This window comes from Molothrus aeneus, chromosome 8 (genome assembly GCF_037042795.1).
Source record: "Molothrus aeneus isolate 106 chromosome 8, BPBGC_Maene_1.0, whole genome shotgun sequence".
Taxonomy (NCBI): Eukaryota; Metazoa; Chordata; class Aves; order Passeriformes; family Icteridae; genus Molothrus; species Molothrus aeneus.
The window spans coordinates 19,304,312-19,326,754 of record NC_089653.1 but is presented as its reverse complement, the minus strand read 5'-3'; the positions used below and the strand labels follow the sequence as shown (position 1 = coordinate 19,326,754).

Genomic DNA, 22,443 nt, shown 5'->3' with positions numbered 1-22,443 from the left:
GTTTTCCTGTGGATTTCAAGTTCTTATAACCTTTTGTCATAAAAATTGGGTTGCATTGTTGATACAGAAGATATAGTCCAGAAACACTGACTACTTGAGGAAATTTATTTTTATGTATGTTGCTTATATTTCATGAAGAGTATTTGAAATGTGCATCCAACTTTTCTTTGGTTTCTTGAAATGCCTCCTGCTTTTTTTTCTTTCTTTCTTTCTTTTTTTTTAATTTTTTTTTTTTCTAAAGCTGTGCCTAAGTTCTGCAAAGATTTGCACAATGTATTTTTACCTTCCAGGTCCAGGTCTGAGCCCAGGTATGTTGCCACTTATTTGTATACATGATGTTAACTATTTTATTTGCAGACTGTGTGCTAGCTCCAGGTTAAGGGATGGAGGTGCATTCCAAATCTTATTAATAAAACCTTATTTCTCCCCATGTGTTATTGATTCTTTTTCAATCATCTGCTGAGCTGTATAAATACCAACAAGGGTAACTGTAATTTGAAGGTAAAATCTTAGGGTTGCCTTTCCCTAAAATGAAACATATGTTTGAGTTTTATTTCAATTGAAGTTTCAGAAATTTTACTTCAATTCCAAGCTGCTTGTGGAAATTCTTCATGGTATTCTTCAAGCTTTAATCCCTAGTATTACTTTTTGAAGAATATTGCTAGGCTTTTTTTTTGTAGTGCTATGTAAGATGCAGGCTCTAAATAGCTGTCTAATGGTCCCAGAACCTTCAGAAAAGCCCAGAAAACTTTACCAAAGACGTTCTGTTAAAAGTTACATTCTCAATTGTTACTCTATCATCTTACTAAAAGCTTAACAAGATAAATAAATCGGAACATGAATTCAATACTTATCTAGAGTAATGCAATTCTGAAATAGGAAAACTGGCCAAGATACCACTAAATATATATCAGATGTATAGCTTTTGGGTGAAGAAACTGAAAGAATTCCAGTAAAGGAATGCATACAAACATCTGTAAGTTCTCTATAGAAGCCAGAGAACTGGACAATTCTGTGTCTCAGAAATATAAGGTGCCTCTAAAAGAAGTGGATCAAGAGCAAGGAGTTTACTGCTCAAATAACATGGACTAAATCCAAGGAGCAGGCTATGTTATAGTGTATTATTCATCTTGCTGGCTCTGACATCCAAGACAGTTTCTTTTCTTCTTGCCAAATGTCAGCCATCTGCCTTGATCTCAGGAATTAGTGCCATTCCCTGACATGTACCTTTCCTTGGAATGTCACCCTGGCTTTGGGCACTCAGGACTTCTGCTCTAACTCACGTGAAGATGTGATTGGAGTGGGAAAGTCACACCACTGACCTTTTTTAACTTGGGCTTCCTGTACAGCCTGTGCTGAGAAACACTCAGAATGGATTCAAGCCTAGGTTAAATTCTTCTTCACCTAAACTACATGATACAGCTAAGCTATGTAATTGTAAGCCAAATTACCCTTTGGAGGAGCCTTGCTTTCTTCACTAGCCTCTTAGCTTAGCCATCAAACTTAATGTCTAATTTTTGGGAACATGGTTATCCTACAGCATGACAAAAGGGAAAGGAATGAACATTGAGAAAAACCAATTTCTTAACCAGTGACAAGGACTGGAAAATAATGATTCCTACCTTGAAAGGATTGGAAAATAATGATTCTTTGACAATAGAAAATGGCCAGGGCTCACATTTTACTGTATTACCAGCTGGGCATTTGCCATCCTGGAGGAAAAACAAACAGAAGGCAGAGAATAATACATGCTAGACATCTGCCCTGCATAGAACAAAATCACAATCCTGAATAAACAGCCTGCATTTGTACCATGCAAGTGGACTACAGTGCTCCTTGCAGAGAAACACAGTCTTCTTCACTCAAAGTGGACCAGCAGATGAAAGGCTATGAAAACTCATGAAGTCTCAGTTCTTCTCAAAGGGTGGATTAATGGGCAGCTAACCTTTTTTTTTTTTGGCACATTCTTATGCCATTCTTTTTAGCCAAATCAGCCAGTACATCTGTGAGGCCAAACAGATACTGGGGCAGCAGAAGAGCAGGCAGAAATGCTGGTGGGACAGGAGGGCAGGGCTGCTTCTCCTGTGTTAGGCAGTCTTGGCAAGGCTAAACTGTTTGTAAAGTTGCATGTTTGGCAATTCTTCAGCAAGGACTCGAATATGCAGGTGCCTGCCTGGATTGCAGCCTTTGAGCATATCCAGACTTGCAGAGTTAGAGAGTGTTCCCAAAGGTAGTTTAGTATCTTGTTCTCAATTTGATGCTGCCCTGCCTGATGTTGTCACAACATGCTGCAGCCAAGGATAAGCAGAGTTTTGAAATGAGTCAGGCTTCCTTACTGAAACTTCACTCACAGCTGAAATCTGAAGAAACTGAAAGGTTGAGTGCTACCAAGTACTGGCTGATCTGACCATCAGTAATCAGAATAAACCCTGGTTTACAAAAATGGAGAGGTAAATGGTGAAATTCCATTGTTGCTAATTCAGTTTTGTGCATCTGAATTTTCCTGTCTTGTTTAAACAAATTATAGGATCTGACTTCAATTTCAGTCAGGTGCTTTGTACAGTGTTGCCAAGTACTGTCATACTGCCTCACTACATTGTCTATGTGGACCACTGAAGAACACACATACATTTAAAAATTACTATGAGATCCTTCTGCGTGAAAGGCATTATAAAAATGAGATAATTATTTCAACATTTCATCCAGATATTCTATGTAAAGCACATTTTGGCATTATAAAAAGAACCAAAACATTTAAAGATCTGGGGGGAAGAGAGGAGTCCCTTTTATTTTTAAGGATAATATTAGTATAAAATTAAAAATGAGTCATACTCTAACTAATGTCTAACTTGGTGACTCATCCTCTTAGCAAACTAATTATCCAAGACAAGTGACTCAGGAATAGATGCTATAGTTTTATGGCTATTGCTGTTACAACTAAACATGAGGCGTGATTTTGGTATCTAAAATGTAGCTATATCCTGCAAGTTATGCCACAGTGCTGGTTGAGGGCATATTATGCATGCAGATTGCTTCAATCTGATGTATTTTTTCCCTTTTGAGGTAGGATGTGTAGCTAGCTTCTGGGTGTCTGAAGCAGCCACGGACACCAAGAATCTCAGGAGTGTATTTGGACAAGAAAAATCTAACCTGGTATGTATTTCTTTCCATCTAGGAATGGGTAAAGCCTCATCACAGGAGCATTTCTCTGATTTAACTTTTCACTTCAGATTCTTAATAAATAGTTTGATGGATATTATTGACAATATTGATCTGGAGATGATGGTAAGATTCATGCCCTATTTGCTTGGGATGAATATAGTACCAAGCTGTTAGCTGTAATCCTCTCTCTGTTTTGTTTCTTTTTCTTTCCATGCCCTCCCTGCTCCTCCTTGGCTGCAGTCTGTAAAGTACTGGCACAGTGCAGGTCTGATCTCATGAAACCACAACTAATGCCACTGCCTGCCTCTGATGGGAAGAGAACCCAGACTATAAACTTGGGATTTCTGGCCACTGAATAGGCAAGTCTGTTGCTTGTCTTTCCCCTTCCCCACCGTAGGTTCCCGTTGTTTCTGTTCTTCCTCTGCATTATTAACTCACATTGAAGTTCAGTGTTACTGTTTCCTGGGAACCCAGTTTCATTTGGGTGTACATACAGTCTAAAGAAGTCACATGCTACCTCCATGGTAGGAGTTCATCCTGCAACAAAAATAGAAAACAAATTTGTTTTAATAGTTCTGAATGATTTTCAGCTGAAGCAGTGAAAAGGAAAGTCAGGCATATTTTAGTGAAAAGTTCATGGTTCTCAACTATGATTTTTGAATTGAGAATTTAAGTTGATAGTAACATTAGAAATTTATCATAATTATTGCAGATACCTATACAGCCTTATTCTCAAGAAAGTAGGCTATTTTTTAGAATACCTGAAATTATTCCTGTAGTGAGACAGGAGAATGTCTTAAGCAAGCTGCATTGAATAGTAGTTTGCATTCTCTTTCTCTTATTTGGTTGTAACTATAGTGGACAACAGATGAAATAAGTATTGACGCAGAGAATAACACAAATCATGTCAAACAGGGACTTCAAACACCATGCTTTGGGGTCAATTACCTGTGTGCCTGGAACTTTGATCACGCTGGTAAATGGCCACATGACAAAACTTGGGTGGATGTACATGCAAAAATAAATAGGCAGCTTTTCACTGAATTTTCAAGCAGAACAAGAAATGTCAGTGAAGTGAAAACGTGTGTTTCTAATATGCTCAAGGAACTTCAACAAAGGAAGCTAATACTGATGAATTAATTTGCTGAAATTGCAAGCAAGGGGGTTTGTTTGTTTGGTATTTAAACTTAAATGGATCCTGTTTCCAATAAGCAGCATGAAGGGGGAGTATTTCCAGGGCCCTGCCATGCCAAATGGAAGACAGCGTGTTCTCTGCCTGATGAAATGTAAGTGTGACTGCTAATCAGCCTGCCTAATGCACTGCTAGATTAATAGCCCATTTTCCTGAGAATTCAGCTTCTGGGGAGCTGAAGCTGTTTTTTTTTTTTTTTTTAAAGAAAATTAAGATATTCTGATGTTTTTCAAATAGAAGTCTTTCAGATTTCCATTTCAGCACTGACCCTGCCAAGGCAAATGAGTTAAAAATCTGAGAATGACTCTGGAATTCTGCTACTAAATTTTTCAGCTGAGGGGCATGGAAATTAAAATTTCTGGTTTGGGTCAAACTGATCCAAATATAGCTTTCATTTTGGAAGTGAGACCTTTCTGCAAGTTCTTTCTCAGCTCTCTTGCTACTTTTTATTTTAGCACTATTGCTTTTTTTTTCTTTAAATGGAAGGTGAGAAGAGCAGTTATTCACAGTTTGTAAAGGGTTTGAAGATCTGTGTGCACAAAGCACTATGTAGGTGAAAATTATTTAAATTCAGAACTATGTTTTGTCTTCTTCCGTTTTTCCTTATGCCAATCTATGCTGTGACTGAAGTCAATCTGCTTATAATCAAATTTAAACTTGGTTGGTGATTAGGGGTGGTGACTTTGGGGATTTTTGTTTTAATCACAGACTTTCTAGTTCACTGAAATTAGGGTTCCATCCTGATTTCTCTCTGCAGGAAAGATATGGGTTTTGTTCTTAATGTTTTCATTAATTGTTTGTCTTTGCCGTTCCTATGAAAAGAGTCATGATGAGTCCATCACTGGTGCTTTTTGCATTTGCTTCAAAATATGGGAATGAATCTGTTCTAAAAATGACTTTGTCTATGTATGTCTGTATATGTTCTGGGAGTATCTAAGGTCTGAAAATTGTTGATGATTAGGAGGTGATAAATCAGACAACTTTTTTTTTCATTTAGGATTTTAGGTCACACATATTGATTTCAGCTTGTATCAGGTTGCAGTTGTGCCTGTGAATGAAGACCAATGTCATATTTGTGGGCATTATCTTATGTGAAGTCCATGACCACTGATGCCTCGTAACCACTGCATCAGTATTTTTCTTATACTTTTATCTGTTGTGGTATGTGTACCTTCTTTCCTGATCTGTCTGCTTGGTCTGCTTTTTCTCAATCTTTTAATCTTTTTTTTTTTTTTTTTTTTGTGTGTGTGTGTGTGTTTTGGGTTTTTTGGTTGGTTGATTTTTGTTTGATTGGTTTTGGTTTTTGATTTGATTCCCCCTTTCCTTCTAAGAGGAAATGGAATGAAGATAACATACATGTCCCCTCTGATATATTAATTAAATTTTATAAACTTAGATAAAGCAAATCAGTTGGTGCTTACTACTTTTTAGAGCAGTCAAGAAAAAAGGATGAGGGATAGATGTCTTTGCTGTATCAGTTCTGTTTTCAGTGGATATACAAAGGTTTTGTAAACTGAAGTAAAAGTGTCTTTGTCTCCTGTCTTACAGGAGATACACAAGGCTTTTGTTTTCTCGTTCCATGTGTGAGATCACTGGCACCAAATAAACGGTAGCTTCTTTATTTGACATCCATGTCAAAATGAAGGATAAATGCAATAAATTTGGTTAGCAGTGTTCATGAGATCAAGGAGTCTGATTTACCATTTGGGGTTCAAAAGAACAATAAATGTGTATAATCAGAACTTTCAGTGTGAGTGAGTGTCAGAGTAATGTCCCAGGGTGTTACACTGTATCTTATGAGATACAAAATCTTTTGTGCTCCATGGTACTTGGCATATGTTTCTTAGACACTTCCATGTTAATAATTGATCCAAAGAACTTGTTTTGATCACCCATATGGTATCTTTGAGTCTTAAATTCCCATTAGACCAAGCATGTGTTTGTATTAGATATGTTTTATTACAAGAAAACAAATATTTTGGTGACACTAAGATCCCTGCAGTGAAATACAAATCGCCTCCTATGCAGGAGAGACCCTGAAAGTTGCTTTGAATGGTAGGGGTTTTTTTCACAATATATCTAATGAAAAAACAGAAGTCTATAATTACAGTGTAATTTTTTTTTTAGTGTATCCATAGTTTATATTGACCTTGTGAAAGCCTGAAAGCTCTAAACTGGCCTCTTGAACATAATAAAATGCATAGCACAGAACATACTTTAAGGTAAAGTCAGTAGTTCCAGAAATATTCAGAAGATAAAACTATAGCAGTCCCATCCAATGCTAGCATACGGTTCTTTCCCTTTTTTGTTACCAGGTAGTTTGAGCATTTAAGGGCAAATTTGTCATTTGTAGCATAACTCCTTCCTACACAAGACTAATTCTTTGCAAACATGGATTACAAAGGTATTTTTAAAAATAACAGCATTTGTGTATTAGTGTCTGTGATTTCAACTTAAACTCACAAGGACATACTAAATGTTTTTTTAGCCTAAACAGATCTTTGGTTTATCTGTCTGAAAGCACATATTCTACTAAATTTTTAGCTCCAGGTGAGTTGTAGTATTTGGACTTAAACCCTCTGCTTAAATGTTCTTTCAGACATAATGCTTCCTTGCTACTGGAGAAATACTGACGGTGTGGTGTGTTTCCATTTTACACTAATTCCCATCCCTGGGCTAGTTAAGAAGAAGGAAAATTAAACCTCTGTGTCCTTTCTAGGCTCTCATGGACACTGTGTGTTCCCTCCTGAGTTAGAGGAGTAAGCCAGTTTTGTCTGCATTGGAGGTATGTGTGTGCAGCTAGAATAGTTTAAAGAGATGCCTTTTTTATCTCTTCCAAACATAGGCATAGGAAGTCAGATTCCCTGTTGTTACCAGATTCATTTTCATTCATATCATGGATTTCATGATTCATATCATGAAATTTCATGGATTTTCAGCATTTAAGCTTTGGGAGTAGAGACCAATGCAAGTAAAAAGTCTCTTGTGCAGCTGACTGTTGGTAGGAGAACCAGTTTCTCTTCCTCTTTAGATGTGGCAGTGCTGAATAAGGATGAGGTAGTCTTTTGTACTTGGCAGCCATTCATTCTTTCAAAGTGCTTGTTTTGAAACTATCACTTACCTCCTGGTTGCATTGTGAAGGACCATATGAAAATGCTGAGTTGAAAAGTAAGTGAAGACATTAAGCTGAACAAAACCAGTTTGTATACATACATGAGGGTAATTATCTGTGGGGGAGCAGTCAGGAGCAAAGGCCATTGGTTTCCCTACTAAGTGCTCTGTCACTTGTTGCAATAATTTATTTTTTTATGATGATGAACATTATTTCTCAATCAGTGGGTTGTGAACTTGCATGTTTTCCAATCACATTTTGTATATTTAAGTTTGATAGTTTAAGATAAGCAGCAGTACACTGAGCCAAATACTTGTGTACAAGGTAGACTTTATGGGGCAAAGGAGAGTGCACTGGAAATGAGTTTTTTAGCATTTTACATACCTAAGAGTTTGGATCCATTACCTGTTTGTTTACTTTTTTAAAAAGTTCTCTGCAGAATAGAAACTGTGGCATGGGAAAAAAAAGATTATTCACCTCCAACAGCTGCTTTATCTTCACTGTCTGGTACTAGTAAGAAGCAGCCAAGGACCCTAAATGCTACTAACATGGGGGATTTTATTTGAAATGTCTGAACTAAGGCACTTACATTTTCTGTTTCCTGTAAAAGAAGAACCCAACAGCTCTTTAACTGCCAGGGATCAGTTAAAGTTGGAGAGGGTAAGTGTGAACTAAGTTATAATTGTCTAGTCAGACATAGAAACAGAGGTACTGGCAGGGAGGGCTTTAGAGAGAAGGTTATCACTGCTTTGTGACTGCAGCATGCTTTTTTTCAGTTGGGATGAAAGACAGCAACCACAATCCCTAACCTCATCTCAGAACTGCCAGAGGAGAACTGTAGAAACCACTTGGACTGCTGCAAAGTCTGGCTGCAGGGATGGGCAAGATGGTAAGACCAGCCTACATCTATGTCCCCTTCTGACCCTTATTCCCTAGTTTGGCTGTTGTTAGATGTGTAAGTCATCTATTACACAGGCACACAGTGATTGGAGAAGGGGGGACAGAGGAGAGAGTTACATTAGATGTTGTTAGGAAGAAATTCTCTACTCAGAGGATAGTGGAGCACTGGAAAAGGTTGTCCAAACAAGTTGTGTGTGCCCCATTCCTGGAAACATTCAAACCAGATTGGATGGGGCCCTGAGCAGCCTGGTCTTGTGGGTGGTACCCCTCTGTGTGGCAGGGATTTGGAACTAAATGGTAGTTAAGGTCCCTTCCACCCCAAACAATTTTATGTCCTAGTCCTGACAGCATTCCCGGTAGCATTCATGCTGCCTTGCCTGGCCACTGAGCTTGGCACTTGGGCTAGGAGATCTATCTATGCCCTATTTGTCATCAACAAAGAGAAAGAACATTCCTCCTCAGGGCTGTTCAGGCTGCCAAAGCAATGCTCCAGCTTAGGCAGGGTGCCTTTTTCCATGTTTCTCTCCCCTGATGAAAGTGAGGGGGAGATGAGCTTCCCCTCTGTGCAGGGCTTTTCTTCATAACATCAACAGGTTTTCTTTAAGTGCCACAGAAGGCATAATTGAAAGAAGCCTGTACTGTACTAATAGTTGGGTGAAAAGGGAAGGAACTGATGGTCTCAATATCATCTCTCTTGGCCTCAATCTGACAAAGATTTAGGCATATGACTAAATTTATGCTATTCATTTCCTCTGTCATCTGCAGTCAGTTTCCCCTCTCAGATGCATTTTTTGTTTGGGGGAAGCAGAATTCTCATGTGAGCTAGCTGTTGTGATAGTAAGACTACCTTAGCTTTCCTGAGTCACACCATAATTCCAGAGGTCCTTATGTTCATTTTAAATACTCTGATGTTGCACTTTCCAGATAAGAATTTTACACAGTTTTAGAGCTGTTCTGTCCCATTTAATTTACACATCTATCACTTTTCATTATATACTTACGTTTGACTGTTGGTCTTCTAGCCCTGCAATTTATGAAAAAAAGAATTTGAAAAAAACATGTCTACCAAAGGTATATGCACCAAAACAGTATGGGATTTTTCCAGTACTGAAGAGAAATTGAGAAGAAATACCAGACTCTTGGCACTTTGTATTTGATGTGTGCAACATGTGAATATACTAAAACAAATCAACTGTATCTTTTTTTTTTTTTTTGGTGAGGAATATTCTAAATAGTTAATTTATTCTTTGCTGCATTTGCTTTATTTCAAAGAGGATAAATTGAGTAAGAACTAGTATAACTGGCCTGCAGTATAGATAGGATAAACATGGAAATAATTTGATTAAAATATAAACAGGAGTGGCAGAGTGCCAGCAACTGCTTGAATATAAATCCTCAGGCAGCTATAGCAGAAGTCTTTCCTTACATTCTTTACATTGCATAAAATAGTCTGTGTAGTTTGAGAAGCTATGTTCATGTGTCTCATTACCACTTCTCTCCAAAATATGACCAAACTTTTATAGCTGGTTAGCTTTGAATTAGAATAACACCACTGGTGCTCTGTAAGATTTTTTTGTTGTTGTTTTTGGATAACAGATTTACATGTGGACTGCACCTGTTTGATACTTATTTAGCTTAGCCTTAGGGCCCGGATATAGGAGTCCCATGGAATGAAGGAGGGAGATAGAACCCTCAGAAGTTCCTAAAAAATTTCAAGCCAGGTTGCCTGATGATAATGTACCTGAAAGTGTGGTGTATTTTGTTAGTTAGTTAGTTTGTTTTTTCCAGTTCCATTGGTTTTCAAACTGTCACACCTGGACAGCACTTCTGATCTATGGCAAAGTATCCTCACTGCAAGGGAGTCAGTAGTTTGCTGAAGCTGACAGAGGTAGAGAATTACAGACTTGCCCTCTGTGTTTATAAACAAATAAAAAGAGGTGAGAGAAAGCTGAGTGTCTGAAGCACAGGCAGGTATGGAATAATCCATTAAGTGTTTGTGAAGTGCAATTGTGTAATATTTAGTGAATCAGTGTAGCAGACTTGTGATCTAAGGTCATTTGTATCTTGGATTGTTCAGCATACAATGTATTTGTAGTCCTTTTCCTACCAGATTGCTAACTTACAGCGAGATATACAGAAAATATTTTAAAATATAAACTAGGACCTTCCACCTGCTTCAGTTGAAGAAGAAAGACTGAAGTGTGGAGTAAATGTTAATTGTGCAAGAACTGAAGTCATCCTTGACTTTGTTTGTCAATATTGCACCTAGATTCTATTTAGATTGTCTTGCAAGTTTAACTGAAAACTGAACTGGCAAACAGGGTTTGTTTAGAGGAATAGGGTAAAAGGAAGAGGAAAAATTTACTTTAGTTGCACCAAGGTTTTAGAAATTTCACTTGTAATGCATGCCATGACTTCATTGACAGATTTTATACATTCCAGTCCACTTCTGTCTGTGGCATAATTGTGCAAAATTAACAGCAAAATGTTAGGGAAATACTTAGTTGGAAATAAAGGATTGGAAGGAACTTCAGAAAAGTTCTTCTCCTTGCTTGAAGTCTAGATCAGTTCTACATAAACCATTTGTCCACAAATACTTAGTTTCTCCTAAAACCAGCAATAAACAGTCAAGTCTTCCAGTTCAGTCTAATCCTTGTCTAAGTTCATGCTAGGAAATATCTGCCTCCGGTGGAAAGTAAATTTCCCTTCCTGGAGTTGCGACTTAGGAATTTTCTTATTTGTCAACAACTGTGATGATTTCCTTTGCTGCTACCTGTTCCAGAATGAATACCCCTTCAAATCTTTCATTTCACAGACTAAAACTTGATGTTTTCATTTCATTCTGTTATTCCAAAAGTTTTTTAGAAGCCTAAAACTGGACACAGTACTTGAGTACAGTATTCCAGTGAGTCAGTGGAAAGACTATTCTGCTAGCAGAAGGAAATTTACACGTGCTTTTGTTGGAGTAAGGTAAAAAGTTGCCACCTTTCTGCTGAGATACAGTAACTGCTCGTGTGTCTGCTCCCAGCAAATGCAGAGGCAATCATCAGGTTTGATCTCCTGTTCCATATGGGGCTGGCTGTATGCACAGTCATTTTCTGCGAGAAGGGACAACTGTTACCAGCTGGGGACAGTAGCAGCAAGGATTCCTCATGTCCTAAGACGTTAGACTTGACAATTTCATAAAGTGTACCCAGCCAGCTGCCTAGATCTGCTGAAAAAATGGCATGAAGGTCTCTGCCAGTCCAGGCAGCAGGCTTTGCTTTGTAGTTTAAACATAATCAGGTAAGTTAGGGAATTCTCAAGAAATTCCACAGTTTAGGAAGCACTAAGCCCCCATGTAGCAGTAAATGTTTGTAGCCTGTCTTCCTTCTTACCCTCTTCAGGGCAATCACTTTTGGGCTGGTAATTACCAGTGCTTATGCATAAGAATATTAAGAAAACTGTAAGCATTTAAATCACCTTCAGAATATTACTTGCAGGTTTTTAGGAAGAAAATTTTACTTTGTTCTCAAACACTCTTTCTTCATTTTCCCAACTTGGTGTGCATGTTTTTCTGTTGCTTTCCAGTTACCTAAACAAAATGTTCTGGTCCCAGCCAAGAGGTGGAGAGAATGCCAGATTACCTCTCATGAAGCTGTTTCTTAATGCAGTGTTCCTTTCTGGAGGCAGCTATAATAGTTCTGAATTCTTGGCACATGTTTTACCATAGAGGCCCCATGTCCTGTGCTAATTCTAGGTGTAAGAAGGAGCCACTATGAGACGCATTTTTTCTTTAAGGACAACCATGTATATCGTGACTGGCAGTTTGTGTAAAGAAATGACCTTCATGTGCAGAGCAAAATTTAATTAGTGTTTCTTTTCAAGCCTACACATGACACCAGAGCACAGTTCACCCAGTTTCCATTCCAACCAGATAGTTGATATATTCCATTTAGAAAATGCATTTTTGCACTTGGATATCTGAGCAGTCAGAGAATAAATCACAGTCACAAGATTATCGGTGCTGTGTAGGGAAAGCCAAGATACTAAAAAAGCATGAGGTCAAACACATTCAAGGTCACACTAGTCGCTCTAACCTGCTGAGTGACACGTGACAGTGTAGGCAAAAAGTTGAACGTTCGTAGACAAAAACTTGAACGTTCCTCCCGATGCATAAGTAACTTTGTGTGAGGTGCAAGGCGTACCTGGGCGCGCACACACGGAGGCCTCCGAGACACAGATACCTGAGTCACTGAGTGTGCGCCATGGTGCGCCGAGGCGAGCCTGACCTGGCAGCCGGTGCCAGGGGCAGCCTGCTCAGTGTGCCCCAGCGAGCAGGGTCGCGGGAGCGGGGCCACGCCGCAGTGGCACCGGGGGCAGCTGGCGGTGCCCGTGCCCCGCCGCCCGCTCGGGCGCGCTCCCGGGGCCGCCGGCGGAGCCCGCAGGTGCGGGGCGCGGCGCCGGGAGCGCGCACGTTGCCCGGGCGGGGGGGTCGCCGCGTCTCCGGCGAGGGCGGCGGCCGCCCCTCTGCAGCGCGCTGCGGGCAGGACGCCTGCGCCGTGCGGGGGGGCGGGCGCCGCATCCCAGCGCTCGGAGCTGCGGGCGCCGGCATGAGCGGAGGCTTCGCCGCGCCCAGCCGGACCTGAGCCGGGAGACAAAGGGGAGAAGCTGCCGCCATGGGCGAGCAGCTCCGCGCCCAGCCCGCCGCCTCGGCGGGGCCGCCGCCGCCGCCCGCCGCCGCCTCCTGCTCGCTGCTCGGCGGGCTGCTGCAGAACGGCTTCCACCCCTCGGGCCCGCCGCTCAGCAACGGCGGCTGCGGGGAGCCGCCGCACCCGCTGCTGCTACGCCCGGAGCTGCCGCCGCTCAGCCACGGCTCCCCGGCCAAGAAATGCAGGCTGCGCCGGAGGGTGGACTCGGGCCGGCGGCACAGGCCACGTAAGTGATGACCGCGGCGGCTCTGGGGAGCGGCGCCGGCCCGGCCCCCGCCGCGCGGCGCTGCCGCAGCCCGGCCCGGTGTCAGGCGGCCGCGGGTCCCGCGCCGCCTCCCTCCCTGCGGAGCGCCGCCCGGCCGGGGCTGACGGCCGCCCGGCTCCGCGCCGCGGGCGTTCCGCCCCCCAGCGCCGGCTGCCGGGCGGGCGGAGCGAGGGCCCCGTGCCGGCCAATGCGGCGGCGCCGCCCGGGCACGGCCCCGCTCCCGCGTGGGCCGGGCCCGCCCTGCGCCAATGGGGCGGCGGCGGGCGGGGAGCAGCGGCCCGGCACAAACGCGGGCGGGCGGCGGGCGGCCGCTCCGTGCCGAGCAGCGCGTCGGGCGGTGCCCAGGGTCCTGCCCGCTCGCCGCCTCCCGCCGCACACATGAAGCTCATAGTGCCCAAGAAACACTGTGAGTAACGCCGGGGCGCTCTGGAGCGTGGGAAGGCTCCGCGGGCTTGGTGTATGCTCCTTTCCCAAACGTTGTTAGAATGAAGGAAAAAGTGAATCTGGGAACCCGGCGCAAGTTATTCTGACTGGCGGGGAAAAATAGTTGTAAACAGCTGAAATTTGTAATGTGCTTCTCATTTGGGAAGTGTTCGTGAACTGCTTGTCTATTTCAGGTTTGGTTTCAAGGCTGAGGCTCAAACGTCCTATTTGTTAATTCTATATTTCCTTAATTCTCTATGGTTTATTGATTAGTAGTCTTGCTTACTTGGAGGTATTGAATAATTCCATGGTAAACCCTGCAAGTTAAACAATCTAAGGGAAAAAGTTTCTTTTCACTCTCACTTTGCTAGCCCTTCACATAAACCCACAAATGTTTGGTTCTTTGTTGCAAGTTCAGCATGTTCCAAAAGGATAATAGGGATAGTCAGGATCATAGCTGCCTGCTGCCAAAATTTAAAGATGTTTCTACTCAGTAGGAAGTAGTGTCCATTCAGCTACTCTGGGCTTTGGGAATTTTCCTTTATTTGGAAGTAAGTATTTAAAAAAAACCAAAACTTTTCTAGTTAAACAGAACAAAATATTCAGAAACAGCCTTAAAGAGCTGCACCTTTCACAGGACTGTGTATTAGCCAGTGCCTTTTCTGACTTTTACAATGCTTTTGGTGAGCTACTCATGCCACTTTCCCTTAGAATGTTCTCTGGTTGATTAATTGTGTAGTGCTTACAGTACCTGTTGATAGTTAATTTAGTCCTCTATCAAATTCAACCTATCAATGACCAAGTCATTCTCTGTCACAAACCGGTTTTGTAGTCTTTGTCCTGCTTCACTTTTTCTTCATGAACAAAACCTGCAGAACTTGGACTGGCTTGCATTTTGATTTGGTATAACTAAGGAGAGTCAGCACTTGCATATCAAGCTCTCCATAATAGTAAAAACTATTTTGAAGCAAAGAGTAAAGCTTTTAGGGATTCATGTAATCACTTGATTAAGAAAGAATGAGGGCTTTGGAATTTCCATCCTATCTTGAGGGGAAAAAAGTGCCCATCAAAGTAAAAAGCATAGGTTACTGACTATATTGTCCAAGATGTATGACAACTGAATCTTCAGGTGTGGAGTTCTAGTGAAATGAGACTTTAATGAAAACAGCAGCTGAGGGAAGTGCTTTGTAGAACTATTTTGTGGGCAATCTATTTGCTGATTAAAATACATTAATGCTTGCTGATATGCTTTTTAATATATATGGTTTGTTTTGTACAAGAAAAGGTTTGAAATTTAGTATTAGTCATACAGGCAATAATGATAGCACATTGTCACCATCTTAAAAAATTCATTACATTATTATTCAAATTGTCCTGGTACTGCATTCCTTTCCACTGCATCCTCCTCTAGTGAATACTACACAGTACCATTTTTATGGGTTTGTTTGGTGCTTTTAATCCTGACCTTTGCAGATGTTTGTTCTTTTCTTAAGGACAGATTGCAAAATGAAGTGCAGTTGCCACATGGCATGTGAGAACAGTATTGATTGCAGGGTTTGCTTTGTGTGGTGGTGAAGTTAATGAGATAATTGTCATTTCCTAGTATTTCAACAAATGAAACCTATCTTTTTGCAGCAGTTATTCCCTTAAACCCTTATTTTCTTCATTGTTTTTACTTTCTGACAAAGTGAGGTAGAATTCTATGCTCACAGGTCTTTTTCCCCTCTCAGAAGCTAAGATTCCTCATGATTCCAGTGTGCTTTGCTGATAAGCCTGCAGTGAGAGAGGACTCCTGGTACAGCCTCTGCTGGGAATCCTGCCTTGGCTTTCTTTTTTCCTTCATTTAACTAGATGGGTTGTCAGGGATATTAGGCTTGTGTCAGTTTTCTTTTTCAAATCAGTTTGTGGTAATATAAACCATTTGTGTGGATGGTCACACCTTTTTAACAAAAAGCTCTCTGCTTTTGGGTTTGAGCTGTTTGTGGGGTTAGTTCTAACTTGGGTTTTGTCTGTTCATTCTTCTGGTGGAGGAGGAAGGCATTCAATATGCCTCTGCTACTGAGGATGATCTGGAAGGCTTCACCTGATATGTGTGCATGATTTAGCTCTAGCTTTTTAAGGTTTGAGGAAACTTTAATTAGTAAGCAGATATAATACATTTTTTGAGCTACATATTCTCGTTTCATTCAAGGAAAAAAAGATGCTTCCATTTTATTTTTTATAGCTGTGTAAAACAGGAAGAAGTAATTGAAAAATTTGTGTAAGCTATTATAGCTTTATTTTTTTAATAAAATCAGCTTTCAGAAGCTGTAAGAATACTATGTTATGTGTGTGTTGTTTTGATTTTTTTCACCTGTTACTGTTTTTTGCTCTCTCACGTCTTCTGGACCAAATTAACACAGGAACTTCGTAGATCATCAAAGTGTCAAACAATGCAAATGAAATGTAAATTAAATAATAGGATTTCAACATATGTGTGTTCAGAAAGAAAAGCAGCTGAAACTAAGATATTTCATCTGAGATACTTGTGACTAAGATAGCAGAGTATTGATACCACCATTCAAATTATTGATAAAAAAATTGAAATACTATGTCTGTCTTTGAGGAAATACAGGTATTGTAAGTTGAAACAGTTTTGGCAAGAGAAGAAACTGCTGCAAACTGGTCAGGAATAAATCCAGGGCTCAGGTAGAGAGAAGAATGTTCTAACCAGCAGGATTCAAGCACAATCTCTTTCTGAATGTTGAGGAGCAGAAAGATTCAGCTAACCTTATGTGATGGTTGGTTAAATGTATGAAAAGGATTACTCTTGGTTATCTTCTTTAATGGGGGTAAATGTTACTTGATGACCCAGGAGTTCCCTCTCATTCTTGCTTCTCCTGAGCTCTTGTCTGGAGGAGAATGTTGTGATTTGATATTTACTTTCCACGTGCCTTCATTATATTGTGTGTTAAGCGTAAGATTTTTAAAAATACAAGGTGTTGGAATCAGAATATAATAATGCCTTGTAGGAAGAGCCTGATAGTGCAGAGTTAATGCAGAAACTAGGTAAAATGTATCACGGCATTTCTCGTGAGTGAACCTTTGCCCCAGATACACAGCTGTTGGTGTGCATCAGATTACCTACTTATGCAATGCTGTAGATACCTTCTGTTTGCATTGTCACATGCTTCTGCAGCTAAATTTTGGACTAGTACAGATTTTTATCTCATGATAACAAACCACTAAGTAGTTGGCACAGTTTATTAACATAAAGAGAATTAATTTTTTAAATATTAAGTAGAGTCTTTGTTTTATGCTGGACTTTTAAGAACACGTGATGCATCTTAATGCTTTCTGTATTGGTTCTGTGGGACCTAAAACTAGATTCTACAGTGTTATTTTTGACTTACTGCTGTGGAGCAATGCAGTAGAATAGTTCTGGTTTTGCCACAGTTATAGATTCAACTGATCCAATAGGTATGTTGCATACCTACTGGAAAGAGAAATCAGCTCATTCGCCTTATCAGACAATTTTAATTTAGAAGTGCGTTTTTTTACATTGTAAGAACATTTCTGCAACATATCTGGTGTCTTTACTGCTCCTAGTAAATTACACAGTTTTGACTAACTGTGGTCAGCCTGAGATGTGGGTGGGATGGATTTTACTTTCCCCTCCTTGCTTTCCTGTCTTTTCGTAATTCAGGGACACTTATTCAGGTCATCAAGGAAATGCTGAACTTCCAGTTTAAAACAAATCAATGGAAAACCTCAAACTGCTTCACTCCACCCCTCCCCCCCCAAAAAAAACCCAACAAAAAAAAACACCAACCCCCCCCCCCCCCCCAAACAAAAAAAACCTACCAAGCAAAAAAACCAAAAACCCAGCCTCCACAATTTTCTCCCCATTTTCCCTCAAGTCTGTGGAAAACTTATCTACACTAACACTTTTCTTTCATATCCCCTGGCTGTAGTCCTGGGCAGGCTCTGTTAATTTCGGTGGCCTCTGAATCATATTACTCTGTATTCACAGAGGCAGCAAACCCCAGGAGCACCTTCAGTCTGTGTGCACACTTCCCTTAGCCCCACATTCAGTGGCACCAGGAAAGTTGAAGGTTGAACTGGTACCTATACCAGTTGAGAATTCATCTCAACTGGTATAGGTACCCGTTGAGATGAATTTCATGTAGATATGGAAAAGAACTGATGGTGGGTTAGTGGTGCATTTGATTTGGAACATACTGATAGTAACAAAAGATACAATGGATACATTTTAAATTAATCACTGGAATACAGAAGTGTTTCTACTCTCACTCCAGTTGTGCAAAAGTTATATGAATTTCAGTGTGACTTGTTAGAAACTTTGAGACTTAGTTTAATTTCTGATTGGTCAACCAGTCAAGATGGTTGTTGAATTATTGCAAGTAATTCCAACAGAGAGCTGGTGTTAGAAGTTGAGAAGAAAACTAAGCTGTTTTTCTGCATAACTGAAATATCTGGTTTTGTTGTCTGATCTTGGGCTCTTTATTTGTGCTGAAGAAAACTGCTGGTGTTCTAAAAGCAAAGTTCCTTTCTTTCTGCAGCAGTCCATTTGGCTCACAACAAAATGAAAGGAAGTTAGATTCACAGAGAAAATCAACTAAAAAAAAGTGTCCTGGTATTTCTGCTCGCTTTATAAATGCAAGCATTATGTGTAGCTATCCCAAGAATTATGCAGAGTTGAAGAAACTTCATAGTTGTTTTCTACAGTACTTATTCTTTTGAATTACTTGGTTAAAACTCTTTAAAATGTTAGGATGTAAAGTGAAATGTCTTGGCAGTCATTTATGAATAACTCTCAGCTGTTAGTGCTTACTTTAACACTTTTATTGCTGGGCTTGTGTTTGATAGGAGGATGGAACACTTCTTGCCTCTTTTAAAGATGAAATCTACTCTATGGCTTTCAAACAAATGTTGGTGCAGGTAGAGTGGAGCAGGTTTTATGCCCTTAGTGCAAAATAGTGGAAAATGGCTTATACTTAGTTACAGGCTGGTTCTGTATTGCATAGTCCAACCATGCTGCTTTTAAAATGAAGCTTCCTGCCTGCATAGTTAAGATACATCTGAGGAGGAGACTTACTGTTCCAGTGGGACAGGTAATTAAAGTTCTCAGTAGCTTTATTAAAGATTTGTGTAAATCACTAATGGGATTGGCAGCCTGAGCTCCACTGCATTGCAATGTTGTGCAGTGTGGATGAGACAGCTTTCACATAAATATTTACCTTGTACTTTCCCAAGTGTTTGAGTTGCAGGTTAGTCCATAACATATTTACCTTCTTTAAATAAAGCCTGTTTTAAACACACTTGTTTTGAATTCTTCCCATGTCAGGGAACTCTCATGTATCTGCATAGCATGATAAACCTCAAATTAGGCTTAATTTCACTGTCTTTGTGCAGCTTGCATAGCATGGGAAAAAATTAGACCTTACAACAGATAACAGCTACTTCATTGGAGTTTATGCATTATGCCTGCCTTGTCCATGGGGAACTGGGAGGAGAAACTGCTGATTCAATTTCTTGGCATACAGCAATGAAGTGAAATAACTGTTTTAAATGTCTGACATTTAAGGATTGGTTTGGGCAGGGAGAGCATATTAAAAATTGGAGAATTTAGACTTTCAAATTATTCAGCCAGCTGATGCTGAGACAGGGTAAGAAAAAAAGACTAATCCTCTTTCAGCCTGAAGATGAGTAACTTAATTGTGATCTGTGATCACATGAGGAAGGACAGTGTGAGAAGTACTTCCTATGCCTATTAAAGTGTTTGCCCCAAGTTGTTTATTTTTAGGTTCACTGGCAGAAAAATTAGCTATGCCTGTGGTATTTATGGTTTCAAGTTTGTAACAACACTAAGTTGGGATGCCCTAGTTGGTAGAATCATTTTTCTAGCAAGTCCGCCTGATTCTCCCTGAAAAGCAGGAAGGTGACTGTGTGACTGCTATTTTAGAAGTGTGTCTTAGATGTTAATCATATCCTCAGTACTCTTAATTTAATTTTTCTAAGAAACATTGCTAGCTCCCTCCATCTGCAGTACCTGTGTATAGATTTTGTATTCTCAATTCTTACTCTTTTCATAAAGCTACCTGGCTTACTATTTCAAATGTATGCATATATAGATATATAAGTGGAACAGGTAGACCAGCTTGATTCAGTTACTGTCTTCTGCTGGGTGTTCTCCATAGTAATTTTCTCCTGCTATTACCAAATCAAAGATTTTGGAGGACTGAGGCCAGCTGTGGCAAGCTGAGAAGCAAATAGTGGCATTTCTTATATGATTATGTGATAGACGAACACATATACCAGCAAAGGGAGAGTGCACTCAAAGGACAGGTCTGTCAGTGGTAAACACTGAACATAAGCCAGCTCACTTTTGGCTGCTATATACAAGTGTTGCAGTCCAACAGAGCTGCTGGTTCTGGTGTGTTGGAGTCTGGAGGCCTCCAGCATAATGGGAGCTCTGTATTGCTCCTCTTCAGACATGGCCTTGTGACGGTGGAAATTCTGACTGAGCTTGGAAAGGCAATTGTAGATGTTACACAGTGGGAATATGACTTGAGAAATCTCCTTCTCCTGTTTGTTTTGTTGTTTCTTCTTCCTCCTCGTCCCCTTAAGTCTTAGCAGAATTGGAGCCAATTGGGTGAAATACAATTTCATTTCTCACACATTGGTGCTGATTGGGTGAAATGTAGTAAATGTGCTCTGTCAAGTGGTGGTGACTGAAGAGTAAAAAGATATTATTAAAGCCTCCTTCTTCAGACAAGAATATTTTGAGATTTTCCTTATTCTCTTTCTTAACTGAGGGTTTATGAAGGCTTAACCTAGAGATGTGTTTAAAGCATATGAGTTGGGTGTGACTCCCAGTTCTCAGGAATAGTTACTGCTACTGTGACTGCACTGAATTGTCATTCAGCAAATTATTTAAGTAATTTGTCTACCCTGTCTATTTATAGTGATGTTCTCTTTTTTTCCTCCCTAACCCCTTGTTCTTAGCATTCCCATGGTTTGGAATGGATATTGGTGGAACGTTGGTTAAACTGGTCTACTTTGAACCTAAGGACATTACTGCAGAGGAGGAGCAGGAGGAGGTGGAAAACCTGAAAAGCATTAGGAAATACTTGACCTCCAATACAGCCTATGGTAAAACTGGCATTCGTGATGTGCACCTGGAACTGAAAAATTTGACTATGTGTGGACGCAAAGGAAACCTGCACTTCATCCGCTTCCCCAGCTGTGCCATGCACAGGTTCATACAGATGGGCAGTGAAAAGAACTTCTCCAGCTTGCACACTACACTCTGTGCCACGGGAGGTGGAGCTTACAAGTTTGAGGAAGACTTTAGAACGGTACGTGAGCAGTTCAAATGGGTTCAGTGGGAGGTACTTTGGAAAAACATCATGACAGCCCATCTATTAAAACTTGCTGGGAAAATAACTTTTTTTTAGTCCATCCTAACTGATTAACAAATGTGAATTGATTTTGTTGCTCCTAATTGGTGACATTGCTGAGAACATGGAGGGGGGAGAGAAGGGTATTATACTTGCTGGGTATTCTACTGAAGTATTGCTGTGCAGGATGTTTTTAGTAAAGGTGGAGTTTTTTTAGACTACAATGATCAGATGCTGTGATGATCAGATGCTCATAATCAACTGAGGGTATGTTATGACAACCTAGAAGCCTGACACTACAGGTACTTGCAAACTGGTTATCTCTTGGAAACCAAATATGAAACCATACAGGCTGGAGATTTGATTCAGGTTCCCTTTGTATTAACCTTCAAACAGACTGAAGTCAAGAGTCTGGAAGACTCTTGGAGCATGGGGGAGAGACAATGTGTGGGAACATATTAATACCAGCAAGCTTTTGATTTCAACTCTGTGAGTGTGCCATTTAAAGAAAGGCAATTCATGAGATGAGTAGGTCTCAGATCCCCAAAGATTTAAAAATAGCCTTTGCAGGGAACTCCAGAATCTGATGTAAATGTGAAGTTTTGCACCAAAGTACTCTTCAAAAATTGGTTGTGGTGCAGAAGCATCAAAGAGCTGTTGTACAAACCATGTTGAAGAGAAAAAGCATTCAGGAGGCAGTTGTCTGTTGCGCATCTGTCTGTATTGGGACATATTTTCATTTATTTTCTGTGAAAAAGATACTAATCTGATTGTCCCAGAACAGAGTCACCAAGACTAATGTGAATGATTTACTTGACTGGTGGGTCTGGAACTTCTGTCCCTAACTTTTGACCTTATCTTGAGGGAGAGGGATGGCTACTGGGTATGGCAGTTTACAGCTGCTTTTCTGTCTCTGCTTCTGTCCAGGGAGCTCTCATACTGAATCACCAACTGCTGTTGACTGCAGTCCTTGGCTCTGTGTGCTTCCTTTTGACCTCCCAGGCATCCATTCCTGCTGTACAAGAGGGTTTTTTCTCTGTAAATACCCTCCCATCATCAATATCCTCACATACCATATGACCAGGATTCTAAGGGGGATAAAGAATGCTGTAAGAGCTCAACATGAATTCCAACTGTTAGGCTGTTTTGCACTCACTTTCAGTGAATATTAGACTGTTTCCATGCCCAAAGAAGGATTATCAAGTTTTGAATTGGTGTAGTAGTCTGCTACTAGTGCAAGATTCCTTGCTGTTTAGGCTGACTGCAAGTCCCTTACAAGTTAGAGTCTACTGAGG

General features: G+C 40.6%; 1 protein-coding gene across 9 annotated transcripts in view; it reads left to right on the top strand.

The window, feature by feature from the left end:
- The window catches only part of PANK1 (pantothenate kinase 1), a 43,562-nt gene that overhangs the window by 3,805 nt on the left and 17,314 nt on the right, over positions 1-22,443 (top strand). For 3 of the 9 annotated variants that reach the window (XM_066554355.1, XM_066554354.1, XM_066554353.1), the window contains exons 1-2: positions 12,950-13,283; positions 20,754-21,106. In XM_066554355.1, coding sequence (XP_066410452.1) covers positions 13,025-13,283; positions 20,754-21,106 — 612 coding nt within the window. In that variant the 5' untranslated portion in view covers positions 12,950-13,024. Of the gene's footprint in view, positions 1-3,307; positions 3,522-4,377; positions 4,449-6,616; positions 7,140-7,895; positions 8,356-12,949; positions 13,284-13,626; positions 13,729-20,753; positions 21,107-22,443 lie in introns of those variants that run through there. The other 6 variants (XM_066554362.1, XM_066554356.1, XM_066554360.1 and 3 more) reach the window with 6 other exon arrangements.